General features: G+C 47.8%; 1 protein-coding gene across 3 annotated transcripts in view; it reads left to right on the top strand.

The window, feature by feature from the left end:
• Positions 1 to 22,137, top strand: part of SFMBT2 (Scm like with four mbt domains 2) — a 196,453-nt gene that overhangs the window by 161,453 nt on the left and 12,863 nt on the right. For all 3 annotated transcript variants that reach the window (XM_044991443.1, XM_044991434.1, XM_044991452.1), the window contains exon 16: positions 6,608 to 6,717. In XM_044991443.1, the coding sequence (XP_044847378.1) occupies positions 6,608 to 6,717 (110 nt within the window). The remainder of the gene's footprint in view (positions 1 to 6,607; positions 6,718 to 22,137) is intronic.

Below are 22,137 nucleotides of genomic sequence, written 5' to 3'. Positions count from 1 at the left end.
ACCCACTCTGGTGCTGGGGATGGGCAGCAGCGCGCAGCCTGGGACCCCTGCTGGTGCTGAGGGGGAAGGGTTGGCAGGGCTGGCAGGCTCCCTACCCGGCTCTGCGTGTCCCTGCAACTCCTAGGCGGCAGAGGCGCCAGGAGGCTCTGAACATTGCTCCTGCCACAAGCACCAGCTGCGCAGCTCCCATTGGCCAGGAACTGAGGGCAGGGCTTAGGAGCTGCAGGGCCTTGCCAGTGGGAGCCGAGGCGCCCCCCACCATGAGATAAGTGCCCCCTCCCACCCCCCAAGCCCCTGCCCCTAGCACTGAGCCCCCCTCACACACACAAACTACTGCTGCTGGCCGCTGCAAAAGTCACGGAGGTCATGGAAAGTCATGGAATCTGTGACCTCCGTGACAGACTCACAGCCTTACTAATAAGATGTTCTTCGAGTAGATGCAGCCATGTATTCCACTCTAGGTACGTGCCCAGTGCACTGGAGCAGGAGGTGGCACTGAGCATCTCGTGGCCAAACCTCCTCCCTATCTGGAGGGAGCATCATTGTCCCATACTGGGGACTGCTCGCAGCCATCCCAAGTGGCTTTTCTCTGCCATTTGCCTTGCCTAAATTAGGGCAGTATTAGAAAGCGGGGTTTGTCCTGCGGGGTTCGGCCAACGCTGGCGTGTATACAGGACATTTTGGAGTTTCAGTAGATGTAACATGGCCGCCAGCACACTGAAACTCACCAGAGCAGAATGGACTGGAACACCAGGGGGATCAGCCCGTAACTGGGAGTTCAAAGAGAGATGGTGGTAACATATTACATTTATACAGCACCATTGGTTAGGCAAGTGGCAAGCAGTGACTTCCGCTAAGCTCTGTTTTGTTACCTCCCACCCATCCTTCAGCCCATTTGACTGTTTTACCCAGGTGTCACACCTTGTACTCTCTGACATTTGTAAGCTCCTCGGAGCAGGGACTACTAACTGTTTCTCGTTTGTGCAGCGCCAAGGGTAGTCAATTATTTTTTGTCAAGGTTCAAATTTCTTAGTCAAGGTATAGTCAAGGTCCAGACTCTAGAGAAGATGGGGAAAAAAAACCCAACAATAATGATAGTAATAAGTAAATAAAAAGATTTTGGGGTCCAGTCAAAAGCATTTGGTGGGCCGGATTTGGCCCAGGGTCTGCCTGTTGTCTACCCCTGGGGTTAGCAAAATGGGACCCTTATCCTTGGTCCGAGTTCCTAGGCATTACTCAGAGATCGATAAATAATCCAGCAGTGCTTTTGAAATTTTGGCACATTCTTGCGGGTGGACCCCCTTGTATCTATACAAAGCCTCAGGGTACGTCTATACTACCCGCCCGGGTCGGCGGGTAGCGTTCGACTTCTCGGAGTTCGATATATCGCGTCTCGCGATATATCGAACTCCGAACGCGCTCCCGTCGACTCCGGAACTCCACCACCGCAAACGGTGGTGGCGGAGTCGACGGGGGAGCCGCGGACTTCGATCCCGCGGCGTCTGGACGGGTGAGTAGTTCGAACTAAGGTAGTTCGAGTTCAGCTATGCTATTCGCGTAGCTGAACTTGCGTACCTTAGTTCGACTCCCCCCCCAGTGTAGACCAGGCCTTAGGTGTCCACCCATGTAGATCAGATTGCAGAATCAGGGACTTTACATGCCACGTTCCACCCCAGAGGTAGGTCCATTGCAGTGATGGCTTAAAGTCTATTCTTTAGACTCAATCCTGAACTCCTTGATGGGAGTGTTGTCCGCAAAAAAAAAAAAAGGTTCAGGACTGGGACAGATAGCAAAGACTTCAGCCATCGCGGGAATGCAGCCACCTCTGGGGTGGGACATGACAGCCGTTTTCACAGCAACTCTGCTTAACAATTCATAGATTTAGTAGATTTTAAGGCCTGAAAGGATCATTATGATCATCTAGTCTGACTTTCTGCATAACACAGACCATAAAATTCCACCCACTGATCCTTACACCTAGTCCAATAGCTTGTGCTTGCACTATGGCATCTCTTTCCAAGAGACAGACAATTTCCTTTTACAGACTCCAAGTGATGGATAATTGACCACGTTCATTGATAATCTGTTTCAGAGATTAATTACCCTCACTGTCTAAAAAACAAAAATAATGTTGTTTAGTTGGTTCCGGACTTTGGCATAAGGTGACTCTCCTCTCATAACATGCAAAAGGGGAATAAGCCAGTATTTGAAAAACAAGAGGAAAAAAATGTTAAACTATTGCACTCATTTTTTAATTTAAAATTGAGGAGCTTGGAGAAAGGTGCATAATTAAATCAGATGTCTCAGTCTTGGTGCTCAGAGAATTAAGCAGCTTAGACTGAATTTTAAACATGACTGAGCAAGGCTGATGGAGTTATCATGAGCTATCACGAGCTATTGGATATGGTGTTTGTATTCTCTGTACCTTGTATAAGCTTTATGGATCTGATCGTTCTCCAAGTGAAGCCAATTTTTACCATTGACTTCAATAGGAGCAAGTGCGGGCTACATCCTCAGCTGGTGTAAATCACTGTGGCTCTGACGTCAACTGAGCTATTCCAGTTTACACAGTTGCTTTATGTTGTCATAGACTAGGTATTTATGACATCATGGGCCAAAAATGGAATCCGTCCTGACTTGCTTTTGGAAAGCAGAGTGACAGAGAAATACATGTTGATTCAAGAAAGTTGCCCAAAATTAGTTACTTGGATCCTATCTAGCTATGATGAAACCAGTGGAAGTTTAATTGAATGAGATCAGGATTTGGGCCCAGATCCTATGGAAAGGGTCTGCAACCTTTCAGCAGTGCTGTGCCGAGTCTTCATTTATTCACTCTAATTTAAGGTTTCGCGTGCCAGTCATACATTTTAACGTTTTTACAAGGTCTCTATCTATAAGTCTATAATATATAACTAAACTATTGTTGTATATAAAGTAAATAAGGTTTTTAAATGTTTAAGAAGTTTAATTTAAAATTAAATTAAAATGCAGAGCCCCCTGGACTGGTGGCCAGGACCCAGGCAGTGTGAGTGCCACTGAAAATCAGCTCGCGTGCCACCTTCGGCACGCGTGCCATAGGTTGCCTACCCCTGTCCTATTGAAATAATGGGAGTTAGATGCCTAAATACCTTTTAGGGAACTTTTTAAAACCCAGGTCCCTTTCCCCCAAGAAGTAAAGTAGTGTTGAACTGTGTGTGAGATTAAGAGATAATGTCACTGGAGAGAACACTGTTAACATGGTAATGGACTCCTGCTGGAAGGTTAGTGACAAGCCAAGGGACACTTAGGAAATAAACACAGAGACAAAGCTAAAGCTTCCCCTCCCCCCCAAGGGAAATGGTTATCCCATCAAAACTTTATTTTCCAATGTGAGCTTAGATTACTAAGAGTCACGTTGGAGACAAGCCAATTCAGAGAAGAACGCTGGTATTGTTAGCATCTGTACAGGACTGAAATAAATTGGTTGTCTAAGGTAAAACCCAGACAGACTGAGCAGTGGAACTCTGTTCTGTTTGGAGGGAGAAATTGTGCCCATAATCCCTCCAACTGCACTTAGAACAGATAGCTCTTTAATAGGTGATCAAGGCAGTGATGTCTAAGTGAGTCAGTCATGCCACAAATGCCTGATTTCTGTCTTTCTTTCTTATCTTTTTATTTAGGTAGGACGCTTTGAACAAGTTTACAGATCATTGCCATGTGCATATCAGAGATGAAACAATAATCATCACAACAGTGCGCTTTTGTTTAGAGAAACATTATGCCGCAATGTAATCATCGGAGCTCTCTATTTAACCGGGTTACCCTACTACAGAGTGAATGTCTTTTCGCTCCTAGGATGTGTTGTTTCTGGTGATCAAATACTTCATTTCCATTTCCAGCTCTGCCCTTGACGGGCTGCGTGGTCTGGGCAAGTCACTTAGGGACACATTTCCAAAACAGCTCTGTTTCCATTTAAACATCAAAATGAGTGGCCAGATTTACATGAGCTTAGAACCCTGTTGAAGATCTGGCCCATAATGGCTCTGCCTCCATTTGCAAAATGGAGAAAATAAATAGGGGTTGTGTGCTGTTCAGTTAATGTTTGAGTGCTAAGCTTTATTATCTATGGATTAACTAACCATTTAAATAATGAGCTCTCCCTCCCCTTACAACTGCGATGTGTTATTCGCCTGCTCCATGGTCCTTGTGAACGCATGGAGGGGAAAGGTTGCAGGAATGGGACCTGTATGACTGAACTGTTCTTGATCTAAATCAGATTCTTTAATTTGTGAAATTGGTGGATTGGTGTCTAGCTATGCCAAGAGAAGCAGGCTCCAGGTCCAAATGGAAATCAGCAATGTCAAGAGAGCTCCCAGGGGCACAATCAGACAGTCGATGAAACATGAGGAGCGGGCAGCACCTCATGAAGCAAATAAGAGCAAAGTGCATGCAAAGGAGAAGGCAATGCTGCAGCACAGCAAGCATGCGGGCATTTGTGGGTGACCTGCAGATAGAAATACAAGAGAAACAATTGGTACCGGCCATTTGCCTCAGTCCCTATGGGCTGTCATAAGAATTAGAGGTGGAAGAGGCCATCTCCCTGTCAATGCAGGATTGTTCACTTCCCTGTGTTACGTTTCCTAGTGCTTTGTCCAGTCTAGTTTTTAATATGTCAGACAGTTTGGCTGCCACCACTACCCTGGGGATCCTGTTTTGCAATTCAGTAGCCCTCAGCATTAGGAAGTAAGGGAGGTCACACTCCGATTGATCAAGCTCTCTCTAACAGGCAATTGTTTATTCCCAGCTGGTGCCGGATTTAAAAGACATATTAATGTGAAGGGGATATGGGGCATCTTAGACACAGGTTGGGTAGGGCCCCAGTTCAGTAAAACATCCAAGTCTTAAGTGCTTTGCTGAGCTGGAGCCTAGATGCCAAGGGTAGCATATCTGGAGGGAGAACCCTTGAACCATACTGGGGACTGCTCGCAGCCATCCCAGGGGGCTTTTCTCTGCCATTGGCCTTGCCTACATTAGGTCTTTGGGGAAAACCATGTGTTGTTTCAGGACCACCAGTGCAGTTGTGCTGGTGGTCGCAATGATGGGAGTGTCAGTGTGGCCCGGGCACCGGTGTTCACATTGCTGTGTTTTCCGTACCTGCTGGAAGTGAAATGAGGGAGCTTTCCCAAAAGCGGCTAGTGTAGTAGATGCAGCTACGCAGAACAGCGAGGGTGGGAGCCCTTAAAAGGCCATTCGACTCCTCTGACTGTGAGTCACACAGGCCAGTGCCCCTGTCAGTTCTGCAGTGGGTGATGGGAGGGGAACAGTTATGAGCGTTGATTGGCTGAGAACATTCGGATTTGTCCTTTTTTTTGCTGTTGTTGTTGGAAGGCAGTGTGAGCCACTGGGTAGGATGCTAGACTAAGACTCGAGAGACTGGAGTTCTATTCTTTGCTCTGGCACTAACCTGCTAAGTGACAGTGGGCAAATTTGTGCCTCGGTTTGTCCATCTGTAAAATGGGGATAATGATCCCATCTTCCTTTGTGAAGTGCTTTGAGATCTGTAGGTGAAAAGCATGGTATAAGAACCTGGGGGTATTATTATTAGACACTATTTTGAGTATTTCTAAGTTCATTTCTTTTAATGAGCAGTCTTGTGAAATCTACAAAGGTCTAATAATGAATTAATATCTTGCTTCCACTAATAAGCAAACCCGCTAGGCTATTCAAATTATGCCTGCTTTACACTGCAATCTGTAGCATTAAGTGAAATTCATGACTGAAAATTATCCAACTTGGTTTCCAAAAATGATGGCAGACTCCCAAGACTAGGGCCCTACCAAATTCACGGTCTATTTTGGTCAATTTCACAGTCATGAGATTTTAAAAATCATAAATTTCTTTATTACAGATATTTAAACCTGAAATTTCATGGTGGTGTAACTGTAGGGGTCCTGATCCAAAATGGGAAGGGTGCAGAAGTAAGGGTGACAATACTGTGATCCCCCTAAAATAACCTTGCGACCCCCCCCCCCGCAACCTCCTTTTGGGTCAGGACCCCCTGTTTGAGAAACACTAGTCTCCCCCATAAATCTGTGTAGTATAGGGCAAAATTACACAAAAGACCAGATTTCATGGTCCGTGACATGTTTTTCACGGCCGTGAATTTGGTAGGGCCCTACCCATGACTGGAAAGGATGCAGGGGCTCATCTCTACTGTATGCTATTATGATATAATCAGCTTCTCTCTTGTACCGGTAATAACGTCTGGAGGCGACTGCGGTGGGGGTGGGGAGTTGATATGCTTACAGTCAGTTGCAAATCTGTGAAGGATCAAGTTAAGTATAGGGTGTTAAAACCAGCTCACCTCCTCACCCCCTCCAGAATTGTGTAAATACCATAGAATGTTAACATGCACATTGACAGCGCCTGCATTCTACTTAAAGCCCTGCTTAGATTGTAATCTCTCTGGGGGCGGGGACCCCTGTCATTGTGAATATATACAGTGCCTAGCACAAAGGGGCCCCGAGTCAGTTAGTGCCTCCAGATGCTACTTCAGTGCAGATATGAGGATAGTGACTATGTGGTCACTCTATTAAAGCTGTCAGTGTTTACTTTTGTCTTTCATTAGGTTCTTAGCATGGTAATCAACGCAGCTTACAAACCAGGCAGCGTCCTCCGAGAACTGCAGCTAGTAGAAGACCCGCAGTGGAATTTTCAGGAGGAAACACTCAAGGCAAAGTCAGTATTTCCATGTGTTACCTACTCATTCATTTATTTTCCATTTTGAATAAACGGAGCTGGTTGGAAAAAACAAGGGACATTTTCCATGAAAATTTTCATTTAGGGTTTTTTTTCCCCAAAAATTTTTCTTTGATTTTTTTTTTTTTAAATTTTTGTACCAGTTCTATAGCAGTTTAAACATTGAAACAACATTTTCTTGAATATTTCGTTTCAGGTTGGTTTGGGGGATTTTTGGGAGCAAGGCAGAGTTAATAATTGAACACTATCATTATATGTATTGAAATAGTTGGTTTCTGAAATACAGTGTTTTCTGAAATACAGAGTTTCTGAAATACAGAGTTTGATAAAAAATTTAATCAACATTTCCAATTTTGATCCTTTTCAACCAGCTCTTTTGAGAAATAACTTGCAATGAGAAAACCAGATCCAAGTGTTGATTCAGAAAGTGCTGAGTTTTATGAAATGCTGTTTTGATGTAAACTTTATCTATTATTAAATGGTACTGATCCAATTTGTGATCTCATAAAATAAAATAAATTTGTTATTTTTAATCTCTAATTTAAGGGCCCTTTAGCAAAGCCATAACAAGAAGCAATGGTTGGAAGCTAAGCCAGACAAATTCTGATTAGAAAGTAGGCACACATTTTTAACAGTAAGTGTGATAAGCCATTGGAGCACACTACAGAGGGAAGTAGTGGATTCTCCATGTCTTGAAGTTTTCAAATCAGGACTAGATGCCTTTCTGGAAGATGATGTTTAGCCAAACATATTACTGGGCTCAGTTATAACTGGGTGAAATTCTAAGGCCTGTGTTATACAAGAGGTCAGACTAGATCAGAGGTGGGCAAACTACGGCCCACAGGACCCTCCTGCCTGGCCCCTGAGCTCTTGGCCCAGGAGGCCAGCCCCCGGCCCCTCCCGTCTCCCCTCCCCCACAGGCTCAGCTCACTGCGCTGCCGACACGATGCTCTGGGCAGCACAGCTGCAGAGCCGCAGCCTGACCCGGTGCTCTGTGCTGTGCGATGGCGTGGCTGGCTCCAGCCGGGCGGCGCGGCTGCCTGTCCTGGTAGAGGGGGCGGACAGTGAGAAGGGGTGGTTGGATGGGGCAGGGGTCCTAGGGGGGCAGTCAGGAATGAGAGGAGGGATTGGATGGGGGGGCAGTCAGGGGCAGGGAGTCTGGGGATTGTCAGGGGACAGGGAGGGGTGGATGGAGGCACGAGTCCCGGGGAGGCTGTCAGGGGACAGGGAACAGGGAGGGTTGGATGGGGCAGGAGTCCCAGGGGGGCTGTCGGGGTGAGAAGCAGGGGGGGGGTCGGATGGTGGCAGGGGCCAGGCCACGCCTGGCTGTTTGGGGCGGCACAGCCTCCCCTAACTGGCCCTCCATACAATTTCAGAAACCTGATGTGGCCCTCAGGCCAAAAAGCTTGCCCGCCCCTGGACTAGATGATGTAATGGACTCTCTTGGCCTTAAAATCTATGCATTTATGCCTGTTTGATATAAACGTAGACAGTTCTTTGTACTCATCTGTTTCTCCCCCATTATAATTGAACACTATCATTATATGTATTGAAATAGTTGGTTTCTGAAATACAGTGCTATGGTTTGCTATTGTATTGACTCTTTGGCTGTACAGATTCCACGGTTAGCTATTTTCTACTCAGATTGTGAGGTGCAGAATTTAGGACACTTTTACTCTAAAGTCGCTGAACTTTTATCATTTGGCCCGAGGAAGAATCGTGGTCAGAAAGGCAAAACTACTCATAAGTCTTAGCTTTTTGTATTGTATTGTGAATTCAAGAAAGAAGTGGCTTTCTCACACAATTTTACTAAGGGAATAGGACTCTTTTATGGAGCAAAAATGAAACCTGTTTCAAACGAAGCTTGCGTCACATTGGAAACATGGACATTCATATTTTTTGTATATTTTCCACATTCCCATCTCCCTGAAATTTTGCATCAACTGTAGTTTGGCAGATGCAAAATTTCAGAATTTTTTTTTTTTCAAAATCCGGTAAAAAGAAAGATATAAGCGGTTTGATTTTCATTAGTGCGTCGCTCCTGTAGTTCCTCCTGACGTCCGTGGGCGCTGCGAGTGCTCAGCACATCTGAAAATCAGGGTATCCTTGTCCAGTTTTAGGGTCCGGTCCTGTAAACAGTTAAGCCTGTGAGAGACTTTGCTGCTGAATGGTCCCATCTGGAATCCAGTGGGATGACTCGCTGGAGCAAAATTACTCCCACGTAGAAGTTTGTGCACAATCAGATCCTTAAAACAGGAGTAGTAGGATTTATAGGCCCTTTGAAATTCAGCCCGCAGAGGGTGACATAATCAAACATTTGAGCCGGATTGACATTCCTTCCACAAGAGAGCAGTGGTGTCTTATATACCCAGCCATACACAAAGTGTACGGAATGCTAAGGTCCAGATCCCATTAAAACAGTCAGATTAAATCCCCAAGAACCTGCAAACTAAGGGCTAGTCTACACTACTGCACAACATCGGCTGCTGCAGCGCGTCTGCTGAAGAGCACTCTCCTGTCGGCATAATTACTCCATGTCAATGAGAGCTGGAAGCTATGTCGGTGGGAGATGCTTTCCTGCAGACATAGCGCGGCGTGGAGAACACTTTAAGTCGACAGAAACAACAAGAAGTCCGGTGGCATCTTAAAGACTAACAGATTTATTTATTTGGACATAAGCTTTGGTGGGTAAAAAACCTCACTTCTTCAGATTCATGAAGTCTTTAAGGTGCCACCAGACTCCTTGTTGTTTTTGTGGATACAGACTAACACGGCTACCCCCGATACTTGATATTTAAGTCGACATAACTTGTGTCGCTCAGGGGAGTGTAGACAAGCCCCAAGACTGATTTGATTTTGGTTTATCCATTTTGAGTTTGCTTGGGCTTCTGCCGATGTTTCTATTGAATCTGGCTGAACAGAATCAAAACCAGACTCATGAAATCAAAGGCCACAGAATTCTGAAGGCGACGCACGGCACGTCGCATCAGATATGACAGCCCATGCCACTTCTGAATCCTAAAGAGCTGCTCAGAGTGAGAATATGTGTGTTTAAGGCAAGTTTCAAGAACACTGGACCGCAGTGGCATCTTCTAGCAGACTGCTAATGATGACAGCTCTGCAGCCAGCTGGAATGTTCATGCTGTAGCGTGACGCGTCCCGTCACCACCTTCCCTCTGATGTTAAGTGACAACTCCTTCGATCTTGATGGTGTTGCTATTTGTCTTGGGGGATAGGGAGACGAAGGGAGGGATGTGCCTCCCCACCAGCCTGAAAGCTGAAACACTGCCCGCCAGGAATAAATTAGCTCAGCAGCCGGGCAACCTGTATTCAGTTTACTCTGCTGTCAGCAGCGACCATGAATTACAAGAGGCTTGCAAAGAAGATGGAGAATTTAGAGGGTCCAACGGGATGCATGCACACAGCGAGATCAGTCATCCTCCCGCCCCATTAGTATTCCGTGACAGTGGTGTAACGAGCTAGAAATGTCATGCCCGATTCCCTGAGCCCTCCATGCTCAGAATCCCTACCGGGGTCAATGGGAGCTGATGGTGCTCAGTCACCCTGATCAGCAGGACACTTATTTCAGTGCCTAAATCTGGATTTACGTGCTTGACTTTAGGCACCTAGATTTGAAAGATTGGGCCTTTGAGCCTTCCCAGTGTCCTAGTTTCTACACCTGTAAAATAGGGCTAATCATGCTTATCCGCTTTCATACCGTGCTTTGAGATCTATGGATGAAAAATGCACAGATATGTGCCTGTCTGGGGCTTGTTTAAACTAGAAATTCAAGAATATGAACTGTGGCGAATCCACCCCAGAGAAAAGATGTGCCCTGCCCAGCTCTAGCAGCCAATTGCAGCTGTAGGATTCTGTTAATCTGTCTCTAATCTGAATCCATCGCTCATTTATACCGCACAACTAGGTTGTGCTGAGTTTCAAAGAGAAGGCTCTGTTAACAGTCAGCCATGCACGCTCCACAAGTACTCCCTTTGGTGCCTTTGGTACAAAGAGCTCTAACAAGGAGTCATGGGGTGAAACTGAGAAAGGGGAAGTGTTTTCCACGCTGGACAGGTTCTTACCTCGTGCACAGCACAAAGACAATTAGAAGACAATGCTGTATGCCCCACAGCGATTTAGTTCCTGGGTATGATTTAGAACCTGCTGCATCGCAAGTGGTTCAAAAGTCCAATTCTCAAGCGACTATCCTTGCCACAGATAATGCAGGCGTAAGCATCAGGGCCCAGAGATGAAGCCGGGGCACAATTGGCATTTGAGGCCTGCTGCACTTTGTTTTCCTCTCTGTCAATCACCTCTCTTCAGCCTCTTTGATTCCCAGGTGCAGCGCAGCCCTTCAATGCAGCCTGTTGCTAGCCCCATCTTCCTAGCTTGTGTCACTGTTGCAAGTTTTCAAGTTCCTCTTACAAACATCCTTGAGCCTGAGCCTAGGTCAGCCTGGTGGCCTTGGAGCATTGTAGTAGCTGGGTGAATGTCAGGAAGAACTTTTGAGTAGCCTGAGCAGAGAGGAAGGATGATCTTGGGGTTATGCCACTTGGCAGAAATGGCAATGGGCTGAGGTCAAATCCTGCCTGTGCTACAGACTTTCTTGGGTGACCTTGGTCAAGTTACTTAGTCTCGCTGTATGTCAGTTCCCCATCTGTAAAATAGCAGTAACAATCCTTCATTTCTCTGTCCCATCTATTTACATTGCCAGCTCTTCAGGTCAGGGACTGTGTTTCACTTTGTGCACTGTGGGCAGGTCCTGATCTCCACTGGGCATCTAGATATGATGGTAAAACATAGTAATAATAAACATTTCAGCTGTGGAATTGTCCCTTGAGGAATGTAGTAGAAGCCCCATAGCGTGATAGATTTAAAGCCAGAGTGAACAAAACACTAATAAATGTAGAGTGAGCAACAACCCTGCCTTGGCAGGGGGCTACACTAGCCCAGGGGTTCTCAAACTGGGGTCGGGACCCCTCAAGGCATCATGAGGCTATTACATGGGAGCGTCACGAGCTGTCAGCCTCCACCCTAAACCCCACTTTGCAGCATTTATAATGGTGTTAAATATAGAAAAAAGTGTTTTTACTTCATAAGGAGGGGTCATACTCAGAGGTTTGCTATGTGAAAGGGGTCACCAGTACAAAAGTTTGAGAACCACTGCACTAGACAGATCGAGTAGATCATATCTGTCGCTAGGTTCCATGCGTATCTGAATCGATAAAAGATTTGATTCTAACATTCAATCAAAATGTGTTTTTAGAAGAGCAATTCTTAAAATAATTTGCTTTTGTTTAAATAATCTATAATTTTGTCATAATATACTAATTTAGGGCCCAATTGTGGACCGCTACCCCTGGTGAACATTTACTTATAGGAGAAGTCCCATTGGTGCTCATGGAGTTACCAACTCAAATAAGTGCTCACCAAAGTACATACAGGTTCTAAGTCAGGCCTTTAATATTTCCTGGGAGTAGGTCAGCAATAATAATGTTATGGTTAAAGATGTATGCAGTGGTGTTGTAGCCATGTTGGTTCCAGGATATTAGAAAGTAAGTGAACTAATAGCTTTTATTGGGTCAACTTCTGTTGGTGAAGGAGACAAGGTTTTGAGCTTAAACAGAGTTCTTTTTCAGCCCTGGGAAATGTACTCCGAGCGTCGCAGCTAAATACAAAATGGAACAGATTGTTTAGCATAAGGAGTTAAAACACATGGTAAGATGCCATTCAAGCTGAAGTGGGCAGTAAATATCTCTGTAATTGTAGGACAAAGGAGGGTTAGTCGGTTATAGATTGTTGTAATGAGCCATAAATCTAGTGTCTCTGTTCAGTCCATGATTTTTAGTGTCTAGCAAAGTTATGAATTTAAGCCCCTAGGCTCGTCTTTTGAAAGTGTTATGGAGGTTTCCTTTGAGGACCAAGAGGTCAGAAATAGAGTTATTTGTGAAAAATGTTCACATACAGGCGATAGGATGTCGTTGTCTTTTACCGTTTTTCTGGGTGAATTCATTCAGGAGCATGGCGATTGTCTCATTTCACCCACGTAGTTACAGCTACTTTTGGCTAAAATGTCTCATGCTCCTTCTTAGCCCAACGGTGAATATTTTTCAGGGAGGTTTTTGATAACATTTCATTTGGCCATTTTTAAAATGATCCAGGGTGTGTAAAGTGCATATTTGGAAATGGCCTAGGTTGTTAGATAACTTGCAGATTATTAGAGCCAATTTCAAGCTACACCATCCACCTCTGTGATGTCCCATGTGTGGGTCAGTAGCATTGTTTGGTCATCTGAGGCTGCAAATAGATCAAATGGGACTGGCACAGAAGTGTAACCTCTCTCCATGATTATGATGAGGCTTTGTCAGGAGTGCTCCCAGACTGAATCCTGATTATGAGGAGTCTAAGATGTTGGTGGAAGATTAGATACTGCTAGAGTAAGGTCATGGCCACATTTTCATTAATTTTGCCTATAAAGGGAGGCAGTAATTTGTGAGATCATTGGCATCCAGGATTATTTAGTTTTGGAGAATTTGCTAGAGAAAAACCAACATGCTTCAAAGAGTCAGGATCTCAGAGAGAAACATTGAGAGTTTATATTGGTAGCAGTCCCAGTCTGCGTTGGATGTCACCAGCCATGATGGGCAGGGTCCAGCTTGTATTTAGTCACTCAGATGTTCTTCAGAACCTCTAGTATTGTATTTGTGAGAGCTGCGGTTTCTCTTAGGGATGGTGGGGGTTGGCCTGGGGTCTTTGTTGTGGGGGGTACTTTGTGTCTGCAAGACGCTCCCTCATATTCAGTTGACTGTTTTTTTCAGTGATGTAAGCAGTGAGTTCCTTGCTGCGGAAAGGGGCAGAGTCTAAGAACTGTTGAAGGAAATTCAAGTTTGCTAGTCAGTTGACTATTCAAAATAGCCCCAATGACCAGTGGGACTATTGGCTGAATTCTGAAACGGTTAAGTGCTTTGAGTACTGTTGAGAGCTCCTGCTGTTTGAAACATCTATTTAGCACTAGGCTTTTCGTGTCTTGGAGGATGCCTCCGCTGGTTTTTCCTAGTAAATTCTCCTCTATGGGTCATTACTATAGGGATCTCTGAAGATTCTTTTTCCTTTGGCTTTAGATGTAAAACATGTAATTAGAAAAGCAAGATTGTTCAACTGAGCTTAGCGCTACAGTTGATACTGCTGAACTTTAAAGTCGTACAGTGCTCCCAGGTTGTTAGTGCAAGATGCTTATTACTTAAAAGTAGCTGGCGAAATGAGATTCTTATCATGATGGAAAATATAATATCAATAACAGTAATATTTTTAATGACACTAATGGAAAAATGGTTTTTGAATTGTAGCCAGCGTAGGTCTTTTCCTGAGGCTGTCAGAGGGTAGTTCAGATTACATTAATGACTTTAGTGTTAAAAGGTTTGAAGAGTGATACGTATGGAAAATATTAGTAAATCTTGTTTTACAGCTTACAGAGATACTGCCAAGACCAGAATCATGTTTAAAATTATATTCCATACCTGTAGCCACTAATAACAACTTGAGTCATCGAGACAGATTTCATTATAAAACTCACATTTGTGTTTCCCCATCCATGCCGGTTCTTCATTCTTTGTATCTCGCCTGGACAATGAAATGACTGGTCTGCTTTTTTCCTCCTTCTTGTTAGTTCCACCTTTTGCTTTTGCAGGCCCTGTAGTGCAATGCTGTCCTCTTTGGGATCACAGCACCACAGGGCGTACACATTAAGGATGAGATTCTGCCGTTCTTACTCATGTTAAATGGTGCATGTAGGACTTTGAGCTCAAACTGTTTATTCTTCTTCGAGTGCTTGCTCATACCTTTAAGCCGAGAACAAAAAAGGAGTGGGACTTTCGTCTCAAGCAGCTCCTGATGGAGGCAGCTCTTATTCCTCCGCCCTCGGCACCGAGCGCTGGACAGTCTTCAAGACGTGCTCCCTCGGCACTGATCCCTCTCTCCGAGGGTGAAGAGACACAAGACTCCTGCTGCGTCCGCGCCGCCTGCTCCACAGCCTGAGCACTCTACTAAGTCGGACCGCCCGGCACCGATACCTGCTGTGGCACCGACAGCATCGGCACCGTCGATTCCGGCCACGCAAGAGCCGTCGAATCCGGTGCCTGAAAGCTCCCCGGTGCGAGCCATGGTTGAGCTCACTATTCCCTCCATGCCGGAGACATTTTCCACGGCGAGGGAGTTGATTGCAATGACGGAGTCTGCGCTGCCTCAACCCCCGGCACCGCCGGTGCGGGTTATACAGTCGATCGGCAAGCCTGCCTTGATCAGACCACCCTCCGTCGGCACCGCAGAGCAGCACCGTTCACGATCGCAGTCCCGCAGACGTTCTCGGTCCCATCGCCGATCCAGGTCCTGACGCCGCTCGCAGTCCCGGCACCGTTCTCCATTTCGGTACCAGTCGTACTCGCGGCACCGGTCAGTGTCCCGTTCGCCGGCCCGATACACTCGGCACCAATCCAGCTCCCGGCACCGCTCCATGCACCGTGACTCTCGTAGCCACTCCCGTCGTCGAGCCTCGAGATCTCAGTCGACCTCCCGGCACCGCTCCGGTCGCAGGTCCCGATCTCGCTCCCGGTACCAGTATGCCTCCCGGTACTGATCCCCGGTGCCGCATCGAGTGACGTCAGCTAGAGAGGGAGACTCTGCCCAGGGCTTTTCAGCTCCTCCATGGCCATCCAGACATGCATCAGTGTCGTCCCGTGCGGGCAGTTCATACGCGCAGGACTGTGATTCGGATGTGCACACCAGAGTCTTCCAGGAGTCCCAGGCCCAGGACCCTGGGCCCCCATCCGTGGTCATTCTGGACACCTTGGGCGTACCACCAGGCCCAAGGCGTACCTGTGATCCCATCCCGCTCTGTTTCGTCAGAGCACCGGGTGCCAGAGGTGACAGTTAGCCATCCCCCTCCGACCGGTACGGAGGAAGCCCCGGTTCAGCCTCCGGACTCCCAGATCCCACTGGAACAGGAGGTCGTCCAGGAGCACGAGCCCACGCAGGACCCGCTTGTCCCCGGCCTTTCTTCTTCTTCCTTCCCAGATGAGGCAGTGGCAGGAACGTCCTCCTCGGGCCCTCCTCCAATCGACTTGAGGGCCCATCAGGACCTCCTGAGACGGGTGGCACTCAATATGAACCTCCAAGTGAAGGAAGTCTCGGAGATAGAGGATCCGGTCGTAGACATTCTGTCGGCTGACGCCCCCACTAGAGTGGCCCTACCGTTCATTCGGACGATCCAAGCCAATGCGGATACCATCTGGCAGTCTCCAGCCTCTATCCCGCTCACGGCCAGGGCAGTCGAACGCAAGTACATAGTACCCTCCAGGGGGTACGAGTACCTATATGTACATCCTCCCCATTGCTCCCTTGTCGTCCAGTCCGTCAATGAGAGGGAACGCCATGGCCAGCAGGCACCAGCCCCTAAATCGAAGGAGGCTAGGCGAATGGACTTACTGGGCCGTAAGGTGTACTCGGCAGGGGCCCCTCAACTCCATGTAGCAAACCAGCAAGCCCTGCTTAGCCGCTACAATTACAACACCTGGGTGGTGGTGGGCAAATTTACGGAGTTGCTTCCTCAGGACTCCCGTCAGGAGTTTGCTGCCCTCCTGGAAGAAGGGAAGAAAGTGACGAGAACTTCCCTCCAGGCATCGTTGGATGCAGCTGACTCCGCTGCCAGGACTCTGGCTTCGGATGTTGCCATGAGGCGCATTTCATGGCTCCAGGTGTCGGGCCTTCCCCCGGAGCTGCAGCATACTATACAGGACTTGCCCTTCGATGGCAAAGGCCTGTTCTCTGAAAAAACTGACCCTAGGCTGCAAAGCCTAAAGGACAGCAGGGTCACTATGCGCTTTCTCGGCATGCACACGCCGGTGACTCAGCGCCAGCCTTTCCGTTCCCAGCCTCACCGCCCTTACCCTGCGCCTAGACAAAGACAGGACTTTGGCAGAAGGCGTGGCCGAGGCGGTCGTAGGCGACAGTCGGGACTCCAAGGGGGCCAAAATCAGGGCCCCGCCAAGCCACCAGCGGGGCCAAAGCCAAACTTTTGAAGGCACACCCGAGGACGGCGTACCAGTTATTACCCAGGATCCGTTCCCTCCCTTTTACAACCGTCTCTCCTTTTTCCTCCCTGCGTGGTCCCATCTAACCTCAGATCGTTGGGTCCTACGCATGGTGGAACTTGGGTACCGCCTCCAGTTTATTTCGCCCCCCACCTCCCACCCTCCATCCTCGTCCCTCTTCAGGGACCCCTCTCACGAGCAATTCCTCTTGCAAGAGGTGCGGATGCTCCTCGCCATCGGAGCTATAGAGGAGGTACCGAAGGACGAAAGGGGCAAGGGGTTCTACTCCCGCTATTTCCTAATCCCCAAGGCGAAGGGAGGTCTCAGACCTATCCTAGACCTGTGGGAACTCAACAAGTTCATGATAAAGCTGAAGTTCCACATGGTATCCCTGGGGACCATCATCCCATCCTTGGATCCCGGAGACTGGTATGCCGCCCTCGATATGAAGGACACGTATTTTCACGTCGCCATTTATCCTCCACACAGAAGGTACCTCCAGTTAGTGGCCAACCGTCAACATTTCCAGTTTACGGTCCTTCCGTTTGGCCTCTCTACAGCCCCAAGAGTATTCACAAAATGCATGGCTGTAGTCGCCGCCTCCCTCCGTCGCTGTCGGATACACGTTTTTCCGTATCTAGACAATTGGCTCATTCGAGGGACCTCCGAGGCCCAAGTTACCCGTCATGTGGGCATCGTCAAGGACCTATTCCTGCGTCTAGGCCTGATGATCAATATAGAGAAATCCACTGTGGTTCCCACACAGAGAATAGAATTCATTGGGGCCATCCTGGACTCCAATCTCGCCAGAGCCTGCTTACCTCAGCCTCGGTTTCAGGTGATGGTAACAATTATACAAGTTCTACGGAACTTCCCGACAACTTCGGCTCGCACTTGCCTAGGTCTCCTAGGTCACATGGCTGCCTGCACGTTCATAACCAAACATGCCAGGCTTCGCCTCCGTCCACTCCAATCGTGGCTCACCTCGGTGAACCACCCGAGCAGAGACAGCATAGACATGATCGTCACGATCCCCCCGAGCATCCTAGGCTCCCTCGACTGGTGGTCGATGCCCTCTCTGGTGTGTGCAGGGATGCCGTTCCATCCACCTCACCCCTCGGTGTCCCTGACGACGGACGCCTCATCTCTTGGCTGGGGTGCTCACCTTGGTCAGTTTCGCACTCAAGGCCTTTGGTCAGCTCAAGAGCTGGCCTTGCACATCAATGTCCGAGAGCTGAGAGCAGTCCGCCTTGTGTGCCAGGCGTTTCAGCAGCACCTACAAGGCCGTTGTGTCTCAGTGTTCACAGACAACACAACGGCCATGTATTACATAAACAAGCAGGGAGGCGCACAGTACTCCCCTCTTTGCCAGGAAGCTATCCAGCTCTGGGACTTCTGCATAGCCCAGTCGATAGATCTGGTAGCGTCCTTTCTCCCAGGGGTCCGGAACACTCTGGCGGATCGCCACAGCAGATCCTTCCTGTCTCACGAGTGGTCGATTCGTCCAGACGTCATCCATTCCGTTTTCCGGAAGTGGGGCTTTCCCCGCATAGACCTCTTTGCTTCTCGCGAGAACAGGAAGTGCCAGACCTTCTGCTCATTCCAAGGCCTCTCCCCGGGCTCGATCTTGGATGCTTTTCTGATGCCGTGGACGAGCCATCTGCTGTACGCTTTTCCACCATTCCCGCTGGTTCACAGCATCCTGCTAAAACTCCGCAGGGACAGAGCGCACCTGATCATGATCGCTCCAGCGTGACCCAGGCAGCACTGGTACACCATGTTGCTAGACCTGTCGATAGCCAACCCGATTCCCCTGCCTCTTTGCCCAGACCTCATAATGCAGGATCACGGCAGACTTCACCACCCAGACCTGCAATCCCTGCACCTCACAGCATGGCTGCTGCATGGCTAAACCGATCCGAGTTACGCTGCTCTGCCTCGGTACAACAGGTACTCCTGGGTAGTAGGAAACCTTCCACTCGGTTAACATATCTGGCCAAGTGGAAGGGTTTCTCCTGCTGGTGCGAAACGCACAATGTTACTCCCACCGAGGTCCCGATCCATTCCATCTTGGACTACCTCTGGTCTCTCAAACAGCAGGGCCTGGCAGTGTCATCACTGAGGGTACACTTGGCAGCCATTTCTACCTTCCACCCAGGGGAGAGTGGCCGCTCCGTATTCTCGCACCCTATGGGTTCTAGGTTCCTCAAGAGCTTGGAGTGCTTATACCCCCAAGTTCGCCACCCCGCCCCAACCTGGGACCTCAACCTGGTTCTAACCAGACTTATGACTGCCCCATTCGAGCCACTGGCAACCTGCTCGCTGCTATACCTGTCCTGGATGACAGTTTTCCTCGTAGCCATTACATCGGCCAGACGAGTCTCCGAGCTTCGGGCTCTCATGGTGGACCCACCGTATACTGTGTTTCACAAGGACAAGGTGCAGTTGCGACCACATCCGGCCTTCCTCCCTAAGGTAGTGTCGGCCTTTCATATCAACCAGGATGTCTTCCTTCTGGTCTTGTTTCCGAAGCCACACAAATCGCGAAGGGAGCAACAATTGCACTCCCTAGACGTCCGTAGGGCGCTCGCATTTTATATTGAGCGGACAAAGCCCTTTCGTAAAACGCCCCAACTCTTCGTCGCAGTGGCAGACCGAACGAAGGGCCTACCTGTCTCCTCCCAGAGGATTTCATCTTGGGTGACATCGTGCATCCGCACCTGCTGTGACTTGGCCCATGTTCCATCGAGCCACCTCACTGCACATTCCACCAGGGCTCAGGCTTCTTCTGCTGCCTTCCTGGCTCACGTACCCTTCCAGGAGATATGTCGCGCAGCTACCTGGTCCTCGGTCCACACCTTTGCCTCACATTATGCACTGGTCCAACAATCCAGAGATGATGCAGCCTTTGGCTCAGCAGTTTTGCATTCTGCAACATCTCACTCCGACCCCACCCCCTAGGTAAGGCTTGGGAATCACCTAATTGGAATCGATATGAGCAAGCACTCGAAGAAGAAAAGACGGTTACTCACCTTTGTAACTGTTGTTCTTCGAGATGTGTTGCTCATATCCATTCCAAACCCGCCCTCCTTCCCCACTGTCAGAGTAGCCGGCAAGAAGGAACTGAGGGGCGGATGGGTCAGCAGGGGTATATATCCGGTGCCATAGCGGCGCCACTCCAGGGGGCGCCCAGCTGACCCACCGAGTGTTGCTAGGGTAAAAATCTTCCGACGAACGTGCACGCAGCGCGCGCACACCTAACTGGAATGGATATGAGCAACACATCTCGAAGAACAACAGTTACAAAGGTGAGTAACTGTCTTTTTTGGGAAAAAGATGTGGAGCAGTGGTGTAGCAATAGAAAAAGAAGTGGGTGAAGTAACCTAAACTCCCTATTCGCCCAGTGAGAAGTGGATTAACTCAGTTTATCTGATGTTTACCCTTGACTATGCTACTGATCAAGAGGTAACTTCATTTGAGGAATAGAAGTACCTTCACAAGGAGAAAATACCAGATGCTAAAGGGCTATTTAACCCAGTGGGAAAAGGTACAACAAGAACCAATGTCTGGAAGTTAAATCCAGATACACCTCTACCTCAATATAACGCTGTCCTTGAGAGCCAAAAAATCTTACCGCGTTATAGGTGAAACCACGTTATATTGAACTTGCTTTGATCTGCCGGAGCGCACAGCCCCTCCCCCCGGAGCGCTGCTTTACTGCGTTATATCCGAATTCATGTTATAGCAGGTAGCGTTATATCAAGGTAGCGGTGTATATTCCAATTAAAAATAAGGTACAACTTTTTAAGAGGGTTATTAACCATTGGAAAAAAGTGCCAAGGGAAGTGGTGGATTCTCCATCACTTGATGTCTTCAAATCATGCCTTTCTGGAAAAGATGCTTTAGCTAAACACAAGTTATTGCGGATCAGTGCAGATGTTACTGGATGAAATTCTCTGGCCCAAGTTACACAGAAGATCAGACTAGATGATCTGATCGTCCCTTATGGCCTTAAAGTCTATGCATCTATGAATTAAAGGTGGAAGAATTTGTCCCCTTGGAAGGACTGGTTTCTGTTGGTGTAATTTTCCATAGAATCATTTCTGTTTGCATTAGGTTTTGTAGAACCCATTTTAACCATGACTTCCTCTGCTCTCCCGGCAGTCATGCCATCTGTGCAATGAGACAGTAATGTTCTCTTACCTCTTGGGAGGGGAAAGGGAGCATTTTTTCCATTTTGTACAGCACGCCTATTGGAGTCTCTCGAGACTCATAAACGATCAGATCATTTGAAAACACATGGGAGTACTCATGAGATAGGACCAGATTTTGAAAGGTGTTTAGGCACTGACTCCCATTAAATTCAGAGGGACTTAGGTACCTAAAGTACAGTGACTGTAAAGCATTGTGTCATTGCTAATTATACCCTAGCGCCATTTGCAGTCAGTGTAGTAATGGCAGTATCGTTTGCACCTTGCTGACCCTTGATCACTTATTGTTTTGTAAAAACAAAGTTCAGATCGTATTTAGTTTTCCTCCTAAATCGCCATTGAATAAAGGCCTCTGAGCATCCCAGGCACTGATAACTTGCAATGGTCCTGAGGCTCCGATAGCTCTCTTAAAGCACCTCCACATTTCCAGAACAGGATCGTGGTGGTTGGACTAAAGAAGGAAGTTATGCTTTAACAGTTACCCTCTGAGTTATGGCGTAACTTTCAGTCTTAGAGTGACGGGTCATTTAAGGATGCCTCTCCTCACATCTGTTCCACATCTCTCCTTTGTTCCACATCCCACTCTCCTTTCTTCGCCCTGGTCCAAGTCTGCCTGGTAGCATCTGCCCTCCTGTTCAAGGGCTCCTGGCCTCAGTGCTACTGTCACACATGCTGCCTGCATCCCTTCTCCCGTCCATCTTGGCCACAGTATCTTTGCTCTTCATCAGTTCCAGCCCAGTGAGCTCTTTCTACTTTTCTCTCCTCTGCACATATTTATAGTACCAAACCACTGCTCTACCATGCGTTCGCTCAGGTGTCTCTCCTGCTGCCATTATGCACAATGCGTAAGACGTGCTTTAAAAACCGGTATCTCGCTGTTTACACTAGCTTTTACGTGGCTATTCAATAAATTATGCGGATAAGTGGTTTTTCAAAGTTCACCACTGCGGTATATTACACAAGGTATGAAACTCTACCTTCCTTCAGCGTTTATCGCTCATAAATGCTCTGTATAAAACACCATAACAAAAGATTTCATAGCACATGGTTTAGGGCTAACCTCGGCCTTATGAATCTGAGTTCTGAATATTCCCTTAGGAATT

The sequence above is a fragment of the Mauremys mutica genome, chromosome 1 (genome assembly GCF_020497125.1).
Source record: "Mauremys mutica isolate MM-2020 ecotype Southern chromosome 1, ASM2049712v1, whole genome shotgun sequence".
NCBI lineage: Eukaryota > Metazoa > Chordata > Testudines > Geoemydidae > Mauremys > Mauremys mutica.
The sequence above is the reverse complement of the archived record's forward strand: the minus strand, read 5'-3'. Positions and strand labels throughout refer to the sequence as shown.